Below are 20,075 nucleotides of genomic sequence, written 5' to 3' on the forward strand. Positions count from 1 at the left end.
TTCATAAAATGTAAGTGAAAAAGGGGTCATTTCTATGATAAGTCATCTTATGTCAACATGAATATAAGTTGTTATTGTTGGGCCTGGGCAGATAACACATTTTGGTGGATGATGTATTGTTCCACAAATGATTGCAGATAAACAATATCATTGTTTTATTGTATTTAAATGAGTATACAAATAACAATTAAACTGGCTCTAAATATTTTATTAAAAATTGCACTTCAATTAATATTGAACAACTTCACGTATACTTTTTTTCCTCAGTTCGAAAATTCAATGAGGTGGTTTGTTTTGTTGTCTTTTTTTGTTTGTTGCTATTTTTTCCCAACAAATTTGGCATACTGGCTTGTTCGTCCATGTTGATGAGTTCTTGTTGCTCATTCGGTTTAAAATATTCCCACACAGGGACATTTGGCTCTGCAATCATTTGGCTTTTACAATCTATATTGTATTACCTTGCAGTGCTTCTCGTTAGCGGGTCGCAACTAGCGAGGCTCTATCAGTGCATTCTTTGTGTGGAAGCTTACTGTCCCGCCTTTGCCCATCGAGACAAAGATTGTAGATGACTGACAAAAGGATTCACTCCGTTCATTTAATTCTGCTATTGAATAACATGTTTGGGTTGCACGGAGTGAACCCTCTTGTACCCTGTTTGAAAGCAAGAGACTAAGAAAATAAACAAACACACACAGAGATAGCAATTTATCGCTGCAGACAAGGTTGCCGACCTAATTTTAATTCATTGTTCAATTATTGATTCATGGTTAAATTGATTTATCGTCCCAGGCCTAGGCAACATCAAACACAAAATGAAAGTACAAAGTTCCCTGATTATAGCTGTTAATAGCTGGACTGATGTGTGATGCTGTCATGCAGGGATTAAATTAAAGGTTTATGATTATGTGTTAATTGTCAAATCTTGATCAAATAACTCAAAGTTGTATTTGTATTTGATAGTCAACATTTTGTGTTTTCTTAACACTTCTTACTGTCCCAGCTAATTTGTGTTTAAATGACTGAAACCACATACACTTATGTACCACACATTTAGACACAATTGATTTAAATTAAACTGCTTATGTATGGAAATTACTGCAGCATTGGCATAACATAATTAGCTATCATTATAGTAATGCTACTGGCTGGTATCAAAGCCTTAGCCAGCAATTCACACTCATATTCAAATCCTTTTTAATAGGGTGCTTAGGAAAAGGATGTTGATGTGTAATTGCATTTTGTTTTGTGTCACATCGTGACACGGGAATCAATAGGAGGCTTGAATTACATCAGTGAAAACTGAAGAACAATTTTAGGCTTATACAATAAGAGTTGGTTAATTTGACTTCTATTACAACAATTATTTAATTCTGGCAGCACATGACAGGAATAAATATAAAATATGAAATTTGTGTGGTAGAGCGGCCGTACCAGCAACTTGAGGGTTCCACGTATGATCCTAGCTTTTGCCATCCTAGTCACGTCTGTTGTGTCCTTGGGAAAGACACTTTACCCTTGCTCCTGATGGGTCATGGTTAGCGCCTTGCATGGCAGCTACTGCCATCAGTGTATGAATGGGTGAATGTGGAAATAGAGTCAAAGCACTTTGAATACCTTAAAGGTAGAAAAGCGGTATACATCCATCCATCCATTTTCTACCGCTTGTCCCTTTTGGGGTCGCAAGGGGTGCTGGAGCCTATCTCAGCTGCATTCGGGGGGAAGGCGGGGTACACCCTGGACAAGTCGCCACCTCATCGCAGGGCCAACAAAGATAGAAGTATAATCTATTTACCATTACCGTATTTTTGGGACTATAAGTCGAAGTTTTTTTCATAGTTTGGCCGGGGGTGCGACTTATACTCAGGAGCGACTTATGTGTGAAATTATTAACACATTACCGTAAAATATCAAATAATATTATTTAGCTCATTCATGTAAGAGACTTCACGTATAAGATTTCATCTGATTTAGCGATTAGGAGTGACAGATTGTTTGGTAAACGTATAGCATGTTCTATATGTTATAGTTATTTGAATGACTCTTACCATAATATGTTACGTTAACATACCAGCCACGTTCTCAGTTGGTTATTTGTGCGTCATATAGCGTACACTTATTCAGCCTGTTGTTCACTATTCTTCATTTATTTTAAATTGCCTTTCAAATGTCTATTCTTGGTGTTGGGTTTTATCAAATAAATTTCCCCAAAAAATGCGACTTATACTCCAGTGCGATTTATGTATGTTTTTTTCCTTCTTTATTATGCATTTTCGGCCGGTGCGACTTATACTCCGGAGTGACTTATAGTCCAAAAAATACGATAATTGGTGAATATTTAGCTGTTAAATGGCTGTCGAGCTTTGCACAAGTAAATGCCCTACAGGACTGCTTGTATCAGAGATTTTAGATACAAGATGATATAATCCGATACTTGTTTTTTTAATAATATGACACCGATATCAATCAATCAATCAATCAATCAATCAATCAATCAATGTTTATTTATATAGCCCTAAATCACCAAAAATGATTCCCGGGCGCGGCTACGCTGCTGCCCACTGCTCCCCTCACCTCCCAGGGGGTGATCAAGGGGATGGGTCAAATGCAGAGGACAAATTTCACCACACCTAGTGTGTGTGTGACAATCATTGGTACTTTAACTTAACTTAACTTAACTTAACTTAAATCACAAGTGTCTCAAAGGGCTGTACAAGCCACAACGACATCCTCGGTACAGAGCCCACATACGGGCAAGGAAAACTCACCCCAGTGGGACGTCAATGTAAATGACTATGAGAAACCTTGGAGAGGACCGCATATGTGGGTCCCCCCCCCCCCTCTCTAGGGGAGACCGAAAGCAATAGATGTCGAGTGGGTCTGACATAATATTGTGAAAGTCCAACACATCAGCGAAAGTCCAGTCCATAGTGGGGCCAGCAGGAACCATCCCGAGCGGAGATGGGTCACCAGCATAGAGATGTCCTTTGCCTGCAGTGCTTTATCTAATTAATGTGTGTGTTTCCCTTTCAGAACTCAAAGAGTGCACAGGGGCTGGTGGGACTAAAAAACCTCGGAAACACTGTGAGTGCAGCTCTTGTACAGGTTTTGGCATCTGTGCTATGAAAAATGTCATTTATGGTGTAGTAAGATGATGTAAAGACTTGCTGTTTTTATGTTTGTTGTGTTTTTGCAGTGTTTCATGAACAGCATCCTGCAATGTCTCAGCAACACACACAGCCTGCGAGACTATTGCCTGCACAACTTACACCGAAAAGACCTTAACAACAACAGCCGCACCAACACAGCCCTCATGGAAGGTGAGAAACTCTCTGGATTTAGGAACTTCAACTGAGCACAGCTGCTCACCTGCTCCCGTTTGACTGCAGAATAATTGTCATTAATGTGTCTTTGTTGGTAGAATTTGCCAAGCTGATACAAACCATGTGGTCATCAACCAGCAGTGAAGCAGTCAGTCCCTCTGAATTCAAAACTCAGATCCAGAGATATGCTCCCAGATTTGTCGGATACAAGTAAGCAGTTTTATCCTTTTTTAGGAGGGACACGATACATGGAACATAGGACAAGGAACAATGCTGTACAAGATTAAGTGTGTTGTCGGGTGTACGATTTGGCGATAGTGGCTAGTTTAGAGCAAAGGAGAAATGTTAAAAGCACTTTTAGGCGTTATGGTTAGTGCCTCGTAATCTTCATCTGTAGATTGGTATGTCAATCACAGTGGAACTAGCTTAAGTCGATCCTACTTATGTCAACAAACTCATCACCCTGGTCTGCCATTAATGTAGTCAAGAAATGACCACTGCAGCTGTGTTAGATAAGAGTATAACATATCAAATGAAAACAGGAAAAACTAAATGGAGGATAATGTCAATAAATCTGATTTAAAAATCCATTTTTATTGCCCATTCGCCTAATATGTCTGCCTCTGGCGAAAGTCACGAGTAAATGTGCAAACAATGGCTAGTTTCACTCACTGTATGTCGACAGGGATAAGTACCAAATTCAGTGCTTTTGTAGGCACCGACTGAATTCTGACGGTACTACCGGGTATCGATTCACGAAAATCAAAGTGCGCCACATTTTGATACCTCATTTGCCCATGACATCACGCCGGCTCAAACACTTGTTGGACAAACAAGCACTCAAGCAGCACTTAGAGCAGACTCAGTCGCATTGCCTCTATGTAATGTTACAATTTTACATTCCAAATGAGCAATACAAAACTCTTAAGGCCCCAGGGGTGTCCAAACTTTTTGCACTGAGGACCGCACACTGAAAAATGTAAGCATGCGGGGGCCATTTTGGTGCTTTTCATTTTCAAAACCCATACAATGTTGATTTTTTTTTTACCTTTAGGGCTCCCATCAAGTTTGGCCTGATTTTGGCATAAAAATGGTAAAAATAAGTAATATATTATTAATATTACTTTTATTAAATTCAACACTTAAAGGCCTACTGAAACCCACTACTACCGACCACGCAGTCTGATAGTTTATATATCAATGATGAAATCTTAACATTGCAACACATGCCAATACGGCCGGGTTAACTTATAAAGTGACATTTAAAACTTCCCGGGAAATATCCGGCTGAAACGTCGGTATGATGACGTATGCGCGTTACGAAGTCAGAGTAACGGAAGTTATGGTACCCGTAGAATCCTATACAAAAAGCTCTGTTTTCATTTCATAATTCCACAGTATTCTGGACATCTTTTGCAATTTGTTTAATGAACAATGAAGGCTGCAAAGAAGACAGTTGTAGGTGGGATCGGTGTATTAGCAGCGGACTACAGCAACACAACCAGGAGGACTTTGTTGGAGCGCTAGCCACGCTAGCCGCGCTAGCCGCCGACCTCACCTTCACTTCCTACGTCTCCGGGCCGCCAAACGCATCGGGTGAAGTCCTTCGTCCTTCTGCCGATCGCTGGAACGCAGGTGAGCACGGGTGTTGATGAGTAGATGAGGGCTGGCTGGCGTAGGTGGAGAGCTAATGTTTTTAGCATAGCTCTGTGAGGTCCCGTTGCTAAGTTAGCTTCAATGGCGTCGTTAGCACAGCATGTTAACCTTCGCCAGCCTGGAAAGCATTAACCGTGTATTTACATGTCCACGGTTTAATAGTATTGTTGATTTTCTATCCATCCTTCCAGTCAGGGGTTTATTTTTTTGTTTCTATATGCAGTTAAAGCACGATGCTATCATGTTAGCTCGTAGCTAAAGCATTTCGCCGATGTATTGTCGTGGAGATAAAAGGCACTGAATGTCCATTTCGCGTTCTCGACTCTCATTTTCAAGAGGATATAGTATCCGAGGTGGTTTAAAATACAAATCCGTGATCCACAAAAAAAAAAGGAGAGTGTGGAATCCAATGAGCCAGCTTGTACCTAAGTTACGGTCAGAGCGAAAAAAGATACGTCCATCACTGTCTCTCAAGTCCTTCACTGTAACGTTCCTCATCTACGAATCTTTCATCCTCGCTCAAATTAATGGGGTAATCATCACTTTCTCGGTCCGAATCTCTCTCGCTCCATTGTAAACAATGGGGAATTGTGAGGAATACTAGCTCCTGTGACGTCACGCTACTTCCGGTACTGGCAAGGCTTTTTTTTATCAGCGAGCAAAAGTTGCAAACTTTATCGTCGATTTTCTCTACTAAATCCTTTCAGCAAAAATATGGCAATATCGCGAAATGATCAAGTATGACACATAGAATGGATCTGCTATTCCCGTTTAAATTTTAAAAAATCATTTCAGTAGGCCTTTAAATCTCTAGATCAACTTCAAGCCTAGCTGTCCATATAAACTTAAAACATTTGTTTATGTATTATGCTTTTTTTTGGCAAAGAACCCTGTTTTTATGGTCAATACACAAAATATGTAATATAATTCCCCCCCAAAAATGTCTAAGTGATGTGAGGTAAATGGAGTCTTAAAGAGGTCATAATTCATAACGTTATTGATAAACATTTTAATTAATTAATATTTTGGAGCAATGGAAATTCTTGTGGATCCAAAAGGGCCCCACTCATAAAAGTTATTTTTAAGTTTGTATAATGTATTTTCTATTTATTTGTTTTATGCCCTTTTTGGCAAAGAAAACTGTTTTTTTATGTGGCAAACACAATATATGCAATATTTTCCCCAAAAAATATTTGTGTGAAGTATGTAGAGCCTTGAATAGGTAAGTAATTCTTAACAACATTGATTTTGATTCATTATTATTTTTTCAACAATATCAGCTTTAAAGAAAAAAGCCTGCACGGCAGCTTTCAACATTGCAACTATTTCACGTTCACGGGTTTGCTCTTTTATCCATTTTTCTATGTGTTTTTTTATACATAATCTTATGAATATGCCGCAGGCCGTTAAAAAATTAGCTGCGGGCCCCATTTTGGACATCCCTGCTTTAAGGTAAAGTAAGGTTCCATCCATCCATCCATTTTCTACCGCTTGTCCCATTTGGGGTGGCAGGGGGTGCTGGAGCCTATCCCAGCTGCACTCGAGCAGAAGGCGGGGTACACCCTGGACAAGTCGCCACCAAAGATAGACAGACAACATTCACACTCACATTCACACACTAAGGACAATTTAGTGTTGCCAATAAACCTCCCCAGGCGCATGTCTTTGGAGGTGGGAGGAAGCCAGAGGGCCCAGGGGAACCCTTTCCAAAATGTACTAGCTTGATGCTAATTTACATTGGATTTGCAGTAAACATGCTACTGATTAGCATTAGGGATTTTACATGGCGATTTCAACACCTCTAAATAAAAATTAAAAAAAACCAAGATGCACGTTACACTCAAACAGCTGGTGTGTAATAAGTTTAAAACTTACAGTAGAAACACTTCTAAGGCGCAACAAAAAAAATCATTTAGATTAATGGCAAAGACTACTCCCTGACTAGGCAAAACACTGTCTATACATCTAACATCTTGGAATTGCATGCATGCAAAGTTTACTATAAAATACTTTCAAATGAGACTTAGAAGTGAAAGAAAACAAAATATGTAATAATATTAATAATAAATCTGCCCAGCTCAGTTATCTATCACTGTTCAATGTTAATTAAACATGTAATTTTGTTATTAAACAATTAACATTTATTAACGCATGACCACATACAAAAAATACGAACATTTGTACCGATATCGTTTCCCAGGTACCATCCCTAGTCACCTATGTTGACATCTTCAGCAAGTATGTACATAAATGAGTCCCCAAGTGACTAGAGTTTAGACGTGCTGTTTGTGTGTCCCCCAGCCAACAGGACGCTCAAGAGTTCCTGCGCTTTCTCCTGGACGGCCTGCACAATGAGGTCAACAGAGTCACCGTCAGGCCACGAGGCACTGCCGAAGACTTTGATCACCTACTGTAAGTGTTTTGTTGACTGTGCGTGTGCGTGTGTGCGTGCGTGCATGTGTGTAAGACGTTCTCTAAATATGGGCGTAATTATTCTTTCTGTGATATTCGATAATGAAAATCAATCAATCAATCAATCAATCAATGTTTATTTATATAGCCCTAAATCACAAGTGTCTCAAAGGGCTGTACAAGCCACAACGACATCCTCGGTGTCGAGTGGGTCTGACATAATATTGTGAAAGTCCAACACATCAGCGAAAGTCCAGTCCATGGTGGGGCCAGCGGGAACCATCCCGAGCGGAGACGGGTCAGCAGCGTAGAGATGTCCCCATCTGATGGACAGGCTAGCGGTCCACCCCGGAGCAGAGTAGAAAAGAAAAGAAAAGAAACGGCAGATCAACTGGTCTAAAAAGGGAGTCTATTTAAAGGCTAGAGTATACAAATGAGTTTTAAGATGAGACTTAAATGCTTCTACTGAGGTAGCATCTCTAACTTTTACCGGGAGGGCATTCCATAGTATTGGAGCCCGAATAGAAAACGCTCTATAGCCCGCAGACTTTTTTTGGGCTCTGGGAATCACTAATAAGCCGGAGTTCTTTGAATGCAGATTTCTTGCCGGGACATATGGTACAATACAATCGGCAAGATAGGCAGGAGCTTGACCGTTTAGTATTTTATACGTAAGTAGTAAAACCTTAAAGTCGCATCTTAAGTGCACAGGAAGCCAGTGCAGGTGAGCCAGTATAGGCGTAATATGATCAAACTTTCTTGTTTTTGTCAAAAGTCTAGCAGCCGCATTTTGTACCATCTGTAATCTTTTAATGCTAGACATAGGGAGGCCCGAAAATAAAACGTTACAGTAATCGAGACGAGATGTAACGAACGCATGAATAATGATCTCAGCATCGCTTGTGGACAAAATGGAATGAATTTTAGTGATATTACGGAGATGAAAGAAGGCCGTTTTAGTAACACTCTTAATGTGTGACTCAAACGAGAGAGTTGGGTCGAAGATAATACCCAGATTCTTTACCGAGTCGCCTTGTTTAATTGTTTGGTTGTCAAATGTTAAGGTGGTATTATTAAATAGATGTCGGTGTTGAGCAGGACCGATAATCAGCATTTCCGTTTTCTTAGCGTTGAGTTGCAAAAAGTTAGCGGACATCCATTGTTTAATTTCATTAAGACACGCCTCCAGCTGACTACAAAACTGGAGGGCAACGTCCGTCGTATATACCGTCGTATTTGTGTTAATAGAACCCAGCTGTAGCTGAGATGCATTGTCTTTAATCTCTTTTCTAATGACTTCAATTTTCTTATTAAAGAAATTCATAAAGTCATCTGCTGAGTGGGTGGAGCTACTGGGAGGAGTCCCTTGTTGGGTTAGCGATGCTACTGTACTAAACAAAAATTTAGGATCATTTTTGTGAGGTGGATGAGATTTGAGTAATATTTAGCTTTAGCTGAGGTGAGCATGCGTTTATAAGTTATTAAACTATCACTCCATGCTTGATGGAAAACCTCAAGTTTAGTCGCACGCCATTTGCGTTCCAGCTTTCTACATGATAATTTCTGGGCTTTAGTTTCTTCTGTAAACCATGGGGTACGCCTTTTAGGGGCCCTTTTTTGCTTTAGCGGTGCTACACTATCAATGGTGTCGCGCAGGGCGTCGTTAAAGCTGTTAGTGAGGTTATCAATAGAGCCCACATAATTTGGGAATGGTGCCATTACCGAAGGCAGTAGGTCAGTAAGAGTCGTCGTTGTGGCAGTATTAATGTTGCGGCTGCTATAGTAGTTATTATTATTATTATTAGTTTGTTGACAATGAGTCAGAACTTCGAATTTTATAAGGTAATGATCGGACATTACTTTAGTGTACGGGAGTATCGTAACTTTAGAGGTGGTGACACCCCTGACAAGCACTAGATCTATCGTATTACCGTTGCGATGCGTGGGTTCATTTATTATTTGTGTAAGACCACAGCTATCAATTATAGTCTGGAGCGCCACGCATGGAGGGTCCGATGGGGTATTCATATGGATGTTAAAGTCTCCCATTATGATTATATTGTCGGCGTGCGTCACTAGATCAGCAACGAACTCTGAAAATTCATTGATAAAGTCCGAATAGGGCCCTGGGGGGCGGTAGATGACAGCCAGGTGCAGAGGCAGCGGTGTGACAAACCTCACAGTAAGCACCTCAAACGAGTTATATTTATTATTTAGGTCCGAGGTAAGGCTAAAGTTTTTGTTGTATATTAGTGCAACACCCCCACCCCTTTTAATGGGGCGGGCAATATGCGTTCCCGCATAGCCAGGAGGAGACGCCTCACCCAGCGCAAAAAAATCGTCTGGTTTGAGCCAGGTCTCGGCTAGACCAACGACATCAAGATTGTTGTCTCTGATGACTTCATTAACTAATAACGTTTTGGAAGACAATGACGTTATGTTTAAAAAGCCCATATTATAGGTAGTGGGCTGTTTTGAGGAGTTTTTGTTGAAAGTATCCGTAGTAGCAATATTAATCGCATTGCATTTAATAGCATTGACCAGTGAGTAAAAAGAGTGATAATTTCAAACAATGTGTGTCACTTTCTCCTGCGTTAGCTATCAGATCAGATGCCCTAAATTATTTTTGTATATTAGTATAGGTTACCTAACTGCTTGTTGAAGGGTCAGTGTTAATCTCTGCAATGTTCCAAATCCCTCTGCTGTGATCCAAACAAATCTACGCTGTCCAATTGTGGACAACAAAACGATCCGGGAAAGCAGTCGCAACTTTGAAGAACTTTGCATCTTGGAACAGAAAAAGCTGCACTAACCCTTCAATAAGGTTTTCCCACCCTTCAGTACAGTGTGCATGTTTATGCATTTCCATTGCTAGAAGTTGTAAGGATCCCTGAGCTGTTTGACTTTGACGCATCAGTTCATTGGAAAAACGATGTTGTGGTAAGCTAGTGTAAGGCTAAACACACCGCTGTCCATTGATTGGTCGACACAGAATTGTCACTTTTACATGACAAGAAAGTGGGAAGAAAAAAGTGCCAACATGGTGGTTTATGAAGCGTATTACCAACTCAGCACTGTTGTATCGTGGCGATTTACACTGTTGTGTTGGAAACAGCATAGTGATGAACTGATTTAAACTGTTGCACTTAGTGGACACGTTAACAGCATTCTGCATTGTCCTCAATCAGGGATGAGGAGAAAGGTAGGAAGATGTGGAGTAAATACCTGGAGAGGGAAGACAGTAAAATTGTCGGTAAGTAGAACTTTGGTTTTCAGTTTTATTTGGCTTGGCGTTATAGTTGAGGTGTCAAAAACATTTTCTTTCAGACTTGTTTGTTGGACAGCTCAAAAGCTCACTGACCTGCAGCCATTGTGGTTTCTGCTCGACTGTCTTTGACCCTTTCTGGGATCTGTCTTTGCCTATTGCCAAGGTAATATATAAAACATTAAAGGGGAACTGCACTTTTTTGGGGGAATATTGCCTATTGTTCACAATCCTTATGACAGACAAGAACACATACGTTGGTTTTTTTTTGCAATCTAATTTGTAATAATCGGCTCATTCGATGGACATGTCTGTTTGGTCAAAATGACAGAGGAGGTTTTTTTTCCAGTTGATTTTGGGTAAGCACTACATTTATGTCAGCATAGCCTGGCTCCAAATTCCACATTTGCAGCGTCAAGCCACGGTCCTCACTCGGCTTCTGTCTGCTCTAACGTTTCACCCTCTCTTCGTACTCTCTTCTATAACCAGCAGTTCATCCTCTGTATATTCAGGTTCTAAAACAGGGGTCTCCAAACTACGGCCGGATCCGGCCCGCCAGCGTCTAAAATCAGGCCCGCGGGTAGTCCCCAAGTATTAAAAAAATAATAATAATAATAATTATGTCTTTTCTTATCCACTTTGTACCGCTTGCTACTCACGGTGTCTCCTAGCCGCTCAGGCAAATCATATTGTCTAAAAATGCATTTTCTCATCGATAACGTGACATCATCGCGCGCGCGGAAAGTGCGCTATATATATCTTATATATATATATATATATATATATATATATATATATATATATATATATATATATGCACCTGGGGATAAGTTGATTGGCAACACTACATTGGCCCTAGTGTGTGAATGTACAGGTAAAAGCCAGTAAATTAGAATATTTTGAAAAACTTGATTTATTTCAGTAATTGCATTCAAAAGGTGTAACTTGTACATTATATTTATTCATTGCACACAGACTGATGCATTCAAATTTTTATTTCATTTAATTTTGATGATTTGAAGTGGCAACAAATGAAAATCCAAAATTCCGTGTGTCACAAAATTAGAATATTACTTAAGGCTAATACAAAAAAGGGATTTTTAGAAATGTTGGCCAACTGAAAAGTATGAAAATGAAAAATATGAGCATGTACAATACTCAATACTTGGTTGGAGCTCCTTTTGCCTCAATTACTGCGTTAATGCGGCGTGGCATGGAGTCGATGAGTTTCTGGCACTGCTCAGGTGTTATGAGAGCCCAGGTTGCTCTGATAGTGGCCTTCAACTCTTCTGCGTTTTTGGGTCTGGCATTCTGCATCTTCCTTTTCACAATACCCCACAGATTTTCTATGGGGCTAAGGTCAGGGGAGTTGGCGGGCCAATTTAGAACAGAAATACCATGGTCCGTAAACCAGGCACGGGTAGATTTTGCGCTGTGTGCAGGCGCCAAGTCCTGTTGGAACTTGAAATCTCCATCTCCATAGAGCAGGTCAGCAGCAGGAAGCATGAAGTGCTCTAAAACTTGCTGGTAGACGGCTGCGTTGACCCTGGATCTCAGGAAACAGAGTGGACCGACACCAGCAGATGACATGGCACCCCAAACCATCACTGATGGTGGAAACTTTATACTAGACTTCAGGCAACGTGGATCCTGTGCCTCTCCTGTCTTCCTCCAGACTCTGGGACCTCGATTTCCAAAGGAAATGCAAAATTTGCTTTCGTCAGAAAACATGACTTTAGACCACTCAGCAGCAGTCCAGCTCTTTTTTCCAGGGTCAACGCAGCCGTCTACCAGCAAGTTTTAGAGCACTTCATATATATATATATATATATATATATGTATATATATATATATATATATATATATATATATATATATATATATATATATATATATATATATATATATATATATATATATATATATATATATATATAATATATATATACAGAAAATATAGCCCGGCCCCCGGCCAAATTGTTTTAACCCAATGCGGCCCCCGAGTCAAAAAGTTATAATATATATATATATATATATATATATATATATATATATATATATATATATATATATATATATATATATATATATATATATATATATATATATATATATATATATATATATATATATATATATATATATATATATATATATATATATATATATATATACATATATACATATATACATATATATATATATATATATATATATATATATATATATATATATATATATATATATATATATATATATATATACAGTATATACAGCCCGGCCCCCGGCCAAATTGTTTTAACCCAATGCGGCCCCCGAGTCAAAAAGTTTGGGGACCCCTGTTCTAAAACATAAGGTTGTGAATCCTCATTGTCCAAAAAAATAAACATCTTTGTCGTCTATTACAAAGTGCTATGATTAGAACACACAAACGTTTGTTTTTGGAAGTAGGAAAACATGTTTGTTGCCGGAAGTCGGAAGTGCATTGCTTTGGCAACGGAAATAAATGTGTTGAGGAAATTAGTTCCGGTAATGCATAAAATGACCAAAATTCGGTCAATATTGTACATATGACATTGTTGTGAACGTGTCTGTTACTACATTATACATACTTCTACAGTGTATAAGGAGGGTTTTGACCTTTGTTTATAATAAAAGTGCAGTCCCCCTTAAGTACAAGGAAATGTTTTCATTGTGTGTACCTCCTTCATAGAGCTAACTGAAATACTACCACAATATTCTGCAAACTTGGCTGCCCGCCACAAATAAATTTGGACCCTCACAAATAGATGTGGCGCTACCTGTTAGCCTTCGCTCATAAACACATTAAAATGGGACTGTCTGGGAATGTAGCTTTTCACAAAAGCATCATTACTCTGCTTCTAACCCACCTCACACTCACATCGTCTGCCAGAGAATAAGAAGACATAGAAGCATACTTGCCAACCCTCCCGTTTTTAGCGGGAGAATCCCGATATTCAGCGCCTCTCCCGACAACCTCCCGACAGAGATTTTCTCCCGACAAACTCCCGGTATTCAGCCGGAGCTGGAGGCCACGCCCCCCCAAAAAAAAGTCTGCCGCACCTGCGATTGGACCTGACCAGCCTCCGGGTACAAGTACTGGAGTACCAATTGCTTGCCAGGGAAGATCTTCCCCAGGAAGCAAGGATTGACCGGTTTTGGGCCATGCTAGGGAGAGATGGAAGATTCCACACTCTCGTGCATTTGATGAAAGCACTTTTGTGCGTGCCACACAGCAATGCATCATCAGAGAGGGTGTTCAGCATGGTTAGAAAAATAGTGACAGAATAGAAAGAGGATGGACAATTCAACCCTTAACAAAGCATTGTACTTTCAAGTACAACAATGAGTAGATGAGTGTTGTGTGTGTGTGTGTATAAGTGTAAATACATGAACACTAAAATTCAAGTATTTCTTTTATTTATATATATATAATAAAATAAATATATATATGTATATATATATATATATATATATATATATATATATATATATATATATATATATATATATATATATATATATATATATATATATATATATATATATATATATGAAATACTTGAGTTGGTGAATTCTGGCTGTAAATATACTCTCCCCATAACCACGCCCCCAAACCCCCCCCCCCCCCCCCCCCCCCCGATATTGGAGGTCTCAAGGTTGGCAAGTATGCATAGAAGGAAGGATCAGTGTTGCTAACATAGCAACTTAATTAGTTTTATCAAAACAAGATAATAGCAAGACAAAATCTTTTTGGACACTTTTGTAGAATAACATTAAAGCATTCATCGCTCTTCTCAACAAGCAGCGGGTCCAGCACTCACAGTCCATCTTGCTTGTGACATTAAAAAAATGAATCAAAAAGAAATGACAGAATATGCACATGCGTCATTGCTAAATATGCAAATTAAACAATGGTATCATTGGTGCTTAACAAACAACAGCAACATAACTCTGTTATGAGATGTGCAAACAGTGACTTCTTGTTCAGTGCAAAGTAAGCTTCAAAATAAAAGCATGGCAGTAGTAACTCTACCACTGCAGCTCACAAAATGCACACATTTTTTAAAAAGATTTTTAGCACCTCGAAAAAAGATTTCCGTATGATCAAAGCTTTTGGTTATCAATGTGAGGCAGCCAATCTTAAGGGATGTTGACTTCAACAGGTTCCATTGTAGAAGTATGTCTGCTAATGTGAATGCATGTATTTGTTGCAATCAGAAGGGCTATGGTGAGGTGAGCCTTATGGACTGCATCCGGCTCTTCACCAAGGAAGATGTCCTTGACGGAGATGAGAAGCCAGTAAGTTTTAGTATATTTTTGAGCAAATGTAGCTTCTACTATGATACTAAGTGCTGTTGTTTTGTTATCTCCACAGACATGCTACAAGTGCAAAGCAAGGAGAAGATGCACCAAGAAGTTCACAATACAGAAGCTCCCCAAGATCTTAGTTCTGCGTATCCTTTTCAATCCCGGGCTCGGGATCTTTCTGTGTGGAGTTTGCATGTTCTCCCCGTGACTGCGTGGGTTCCCTCCGGGTACTCCAGCTTCCTCCCACCTCCAAAGACATGCACCTGGGGATAAGTTGATTCGGCAACACTAAATTGGCCCTAGTGTGTGAATGTGAGTGTGAATGTTGTCTATCTGTGTTGGCCCTGTGATGAGGTGGCGACTTGTCCAGGGTGTACCCCGCCTTCCGCCCGATTGTAGCTGAGATAGGCTCCAGCGACCCCCCCGCGACCCCATAAAAGGGACAAGCATTTTCTACCGCTTGTCCCGTTCGGGGTCGCGGGGGGTGCTAGAGCCTGTCTCAGCTGCAATCGGGCAGAAGGCGGGGTACACCCTGGGAATGTCGCCACCTCATCTATATGTACCGTAATTTCCGGACTATAAGCCGCACCTGACTATAAGCCCTCCATCCATCCATCCATCCATCTTCTTCCGCTTATCCGAGGTCGGGTCGCGGGGGCAGCAGCTTAAGCAGGGAAGCCCAGACTTCCCTCTCCCCAGCCACTTCGTCCAGCTCCTCCCGGGGGATCCCGAGGCGTTCCCAGGCCAGCCGGGAGACATAGTCTTCCCAACGTGTCCTGGGTCTTCCCCGTGGCCTCCTACCGGTCGGACGTGCCCTAAACACCTCCCTAGGGAGGCGTTCGGGTGGCATCCTGACCAGATGCCCGAACCACCTCATCTGGCTCCTCTCGATGTGGAGGAGCAGCGGCTTTACTTTGAGTTCCCCCCGGATGGCAGAGCTTCTCACCCTATCTCTAAGGGAGAGCCCCGCCACCCGGCGGAGGAAACTAATTTCGGCCGCTTGTACCCGTGATCTTGTCCTTTCGGTCGTAACCCAAAGCTCATGACCATAGGTGAGGATGGGAACGTAGATCGACCTGTAAATTGAGAGCTTTGCCTTCCGGCTCAGCTCCTTCTTCACCACAACGGATCGATACAGCGTCCGCATTACTGAAGACGCCGCACCGATCCGCCTGTCGATCTCACGATCCACTCTTCCCTCACTCGTTAACAAGACTCCGAGGTACTTGAACTCCTCCACTAAATTTAGGGGAAAATACAGATTGCTCCATATATAAGCCGCACCCGACTATAAGCCGCAGGGTTTTGATGTGTAATTACCGTAGTATATAGGGGTTCCTGCTACCACGGAGGGGATTGTTGGGACAGAGATGACTGTTTGGGAACGCAAAGCGTCCCATTTATTAACAATAAATCTTTCAATCATTCAATCAAACTTTCACATCTTTGACATGGCGAACAGCATTCATGCAGAGTACAAATAATACAACGGTGCAAAGTAATACAAAGTGCTCGCCTGTACGTTATCAAAATAACCAGCCTACCGGTATATGAAAAGTCAATCTTTAATCATTGTGTCATCGTCTTCCTCCTGTGTACTAAAACCACCGAAATCCTCTTCGTCGGTGTCGGAGAAGAACAGGCCGTATATAAGCCGCACCGTTGTATAAGCCGCAGGGACCAGAACGAGGGGAAAAAGTAGCGGCTTATAGTCCGGAAATTACGGTATATGTATATACAGTATATATATACATATATATACACATATATATGGCAATTACATAAGGCAAAAAGTCTAATTAGTTGCACCATTACAAGCAAAAGCAATGCTCCTTGACTACTTACTGTTCTTAAGATCTCAAACGCTTTTCAGAAGCAAGAAGAACCAGCAAATTGTCCACCTTTGTTAATTTCCCCCTGAAGGATCTCGACTTGCAAGAGTTTGCCTCTGAAACCAGCAGTAGGTTTGAAAATATTAAAGGCCTACTGAAACCCACCACTACCGACCACGCAGTCTGATAGTTTATATATCAATGATGAAATCTTAACATTGCAACACATGCCAATACGGCCGGGTTAACTTATAAAGTGCAATTTTAAATTTCCCGCGAAACTTCAGGTTGAAAACGTCTATGTATGATGACGTATGCGCGTGACGTCAATGGTTGAAACGGAAGTATTCGGACCCCATTGGATCCAATACAAAAAGCTCTGATTTCATCGCAAAATTCCACAGTATTCTGGACATCTGTGTTGGTGAATCTTTTGCAATTTGTTAAATGAACAATGAAGACTGCAAAGAAGAAAGCTATAGTTGGGATCGGTGTATTAGCGGCGGACTACAGCAACACAACCAGGAGGACTTTGAGATGGATAGCAGACGCGCTATCCGATGCTAGCCGCCGACCGTATCTATGATCGGGTGAAGTCCTTCGTCGATCGCTGGAACGCAGGTGAGCACGGGTGTTGATGAGCAGATGAGGGCTGGCGTAGGTGGAGCGCTAATGTTTTTATCATAGCTCTGATGAGGTCCCGTAGCTAAGTTAGCTTCAATGGCGTCGTTAGCAACAGCATTGTTAAGCTTCGCCAGGCTGGAAAGCATTAACCGTGTAGTTACATGTTCATGGTTTAATAGTATTGTTGATTTTCTGTCTATCCTTCCAGTCAGGGGTTTATTTCTTTTGTTTCTATCTGCATGTAAGCCCGATGCTATCACGTTAGCTCCGTAGCTAAAGAGCTTTGCGGATGTATTGTTGTGGAGATAAAAGTCACTGTGAATGTCCATTTCGCGTTCTCGACTCTCATTTTCAAGAGGATATAGTATCCGAGGTGGTTTAAAATACAAATCCGTGATCCACAATAGTAAAAGGAGAAAGTGTGGAATCCAATGAACCCTTGTACCTAAGTTACGGTCAGAGGGAAAAAATATACGCCCTGCACTGCACTCTCGTCCTTCACTCTCACGTTCCTCATCCACGAATCTTTCATCCTCGCTCAAATTAATGGGGTAATCGTCGCTTTCTCGGTCCGAATCGCTTTCGCTGCATTGTAAACAATGGGGAAATGTGAGGAGCCCTTCAACCTATGACGTCACGCTACTTCCGGTACAGGCAAGACTTTTTTATCAGCGACCAAAACTTTATTGTCGATGTTCTCTACTAAATCCTTTCAGCAAAAATATGGCAATATCGCGAAATGATCAAGAATGGACCTGCTATCGCCGTTTAAATAAAAAAAAATCATTTCAGTAGGCCTTTAAGTGTAAATACTGCAAATATTAAGTGTAAATACAGTCAGTATTTTAAAGACTAAGTTATGATTTATGACTTATTAACGGATATATTTTACAACTAAAACACTTTTTGTTTTTTGTAATGTTTCAGTCCATGCGGTTTACAACCTGTATGCAGTGTCCAACCACTCAGGCACCACTATGGGGGGTCATTACACAGCCTACTGTCGCAACCCCACATCTGGAGAGTGGTACACCTTTAATGACTCCAGGTACTTTTGAATTGTGACGACGATCATTTAATCAATAACATCTGAATATATTGTATGTTTTATCTACCTTAACCATAGTCATTCACCAAACATAAGAGAAAGGTTGGCAGTCAATATAAATGCCGCAGGGGTCTTACTCAGAGTTATGAGGTTCATCAGGCCCCTAATTCAGCATACAATATTCAGCACACGTTATCAGCCCGGACTTGACTGTACTGTACATACAAAGAAATCTGCTTTTGTGGAGGACTGCTCACATCTGTGCCAGATACTTTTTAAATTTTGATCTACCTTCGCTTTGGTATGAATGACTTTTGCTCATTCCATGACCCTTTGAAAACTTGGCAGCGCACCTTCAGTATTCCGTGGTCATATGCTGCCATCTATTGACTCTGTAGTGCGTGACAGTGTGGAAATAACGACTGCACAGAGTAGTGGGGAACTCGGGATGGGAGATGTGGCCTGAAATCTACATTAAAAGATATACATTGCAGCCTCCTGCAATTATGATACATATCACAATATATTGTTTGGTATGTCAATGACAATAGAAACATTTCAAAACGTGTTACAAAGATTCCTGATTGGTGCTGGTGTATGCAGTAACTTATTATGTCATTTCTGGTTGTATTATTTTGTCAAAACTAATAATAATTTACGTGTTAATTTATTTTTAATAGCTGGTTACTTTCTGTTGTAACATGTTTCTAGCTACATGTCTATCAAAATGTACTTAAAGCACTTATTCTCCTATAGATTGGATACTTTACATTAATTTTGTCATGACTTGATTCTTGGGGTTTGCTTCTCCGGAAGGTAAAGGAAAATTGGTGCGGGCAAGGCGTGAATTCAAATACATGATTTATTTTTTAACACTAATAAACTACAAAAAAAGGAAGCAAACAAATGGCGCGCACAAAGGCGGAAATACAAACTTGACTAAGAAACAAAAGACATGCACGTGGGCACAAAAACTATGAACAAAGAAACAACAACACTAACTGGTCTTAATAAACTAAACTTACTTGGCATGAGAAAAACATGAAAAAGAGCAGCATGGATCATCAGAGTGTGAATGTGTGAGGACGCCAGGACGAACAACAGAAACAGACAGATTTAAATAGTGACGTGATCAGTGAAAACAGGTGCGTGACTCGAAACGTGAAACAGGTGCGTGACAAGACAGGTGAAAACTAATGGGTGACCATGGAAACCAAACCAAACAAGGAAGTGCAACCAGGAACTAAAAAGAGTCCAAAAAACAAACACATGGCCAAAACAAAAACATGAACAGACATGACAGAACCCCCCCCCCCTTACGGACAGATCCCAGATGTCCAAAACACAAAACAGGATCAAGAGTCATGGGAGGGCGGGAGGGGGACATGGCGGTGGGTCGCCAGGCCAAGTGGCCCCGAATCCACCGAGGCATAGTCATGTGGCGGCGGCGAGTGGAACGCCGCCACCACAGGCGAGGTGGGCGACCCGGGAAGGGCCACATGCGTGGCCGACGAAGAGGTGGGCGCACTTGGCGTGGCGGACGACCAGGTAGTGGCCACAACCGTGGCAGGCGAGGAGGCAGGCGA

At 40.9% G+C, this 20,075-nt stretch overlaps 1 protein-coding gene across 5 annotated transcripts in view; it reads left to right on the forward strand.

The window, feature by feature from the left end:
• usp2a (ubiquitin specific peptidase 2a) overlaps positions 1 to 20,075 on the forward strand; it is a 98,607-nt gene that overhangs the window by 70,364 nt on the left and 8,168 nt on the right. For all 5 annotated transcript variants that reach the window (XM_062067894.1, XM_062067896.1, XM_062067897.1 and 2 more), the window contains 10 exons: positions 3,031 to 3,081; positions 3,194 to 3,317; positions 3,419 to 3,530; positions 7,278 to 7,388; positions 10,577 to 10,641; positions 10,716 to 10,819; positions 14,896 to 14,976; positions 15,053 to 15,131; positions 16,841 to 16,945; positions 18,369 to 18,489. In XM_062067894.1, the coding sequence (XP_061923878.1) occupies positions 3,031 to 3,081; positions 3,194 to 3,317; positions 3,419 to 3,530; positions 7,278 to 7,388; positions 10,577 to 10,641; positions 10,716 to 10,819; positions 14,896 to 14,976; positions 15,053 to 15,131; positions 16,841 to 16,945; positions 18,369 to 18,489 (953 nt within the window). The remainder of the gene's footprint in view (positions 1 to 3,030; positions 3,082 to 3,193; positions 3,318 to 3,418; positions 3,531 to 7,277; positions 7,389 to 10,576; positions 10,642 to 10,715; positions 10,820 to 14,895; positions 14,977 to 15,052; positions 15,132 to 16,840; positions 16,946 to 18,368; positions 18,490 to 20,075) is intronic.

The sequence above is a fragment of the Entelurus aequoreus genome, linkage group LG13 (genome assembly GCF_033978785.1).
Source record: "Entelurus aequoreus isolate RoL-2023_Sb linkage group LG13, RoL_Eaeq_v1.1, whole genome shotgun sequence".
NCBI lineage: Eukaryota > Metazoa > Chordata > Actinopteri > Syngnathiformes > Syngnathidae > Entelurus > Entelurus aequoreus.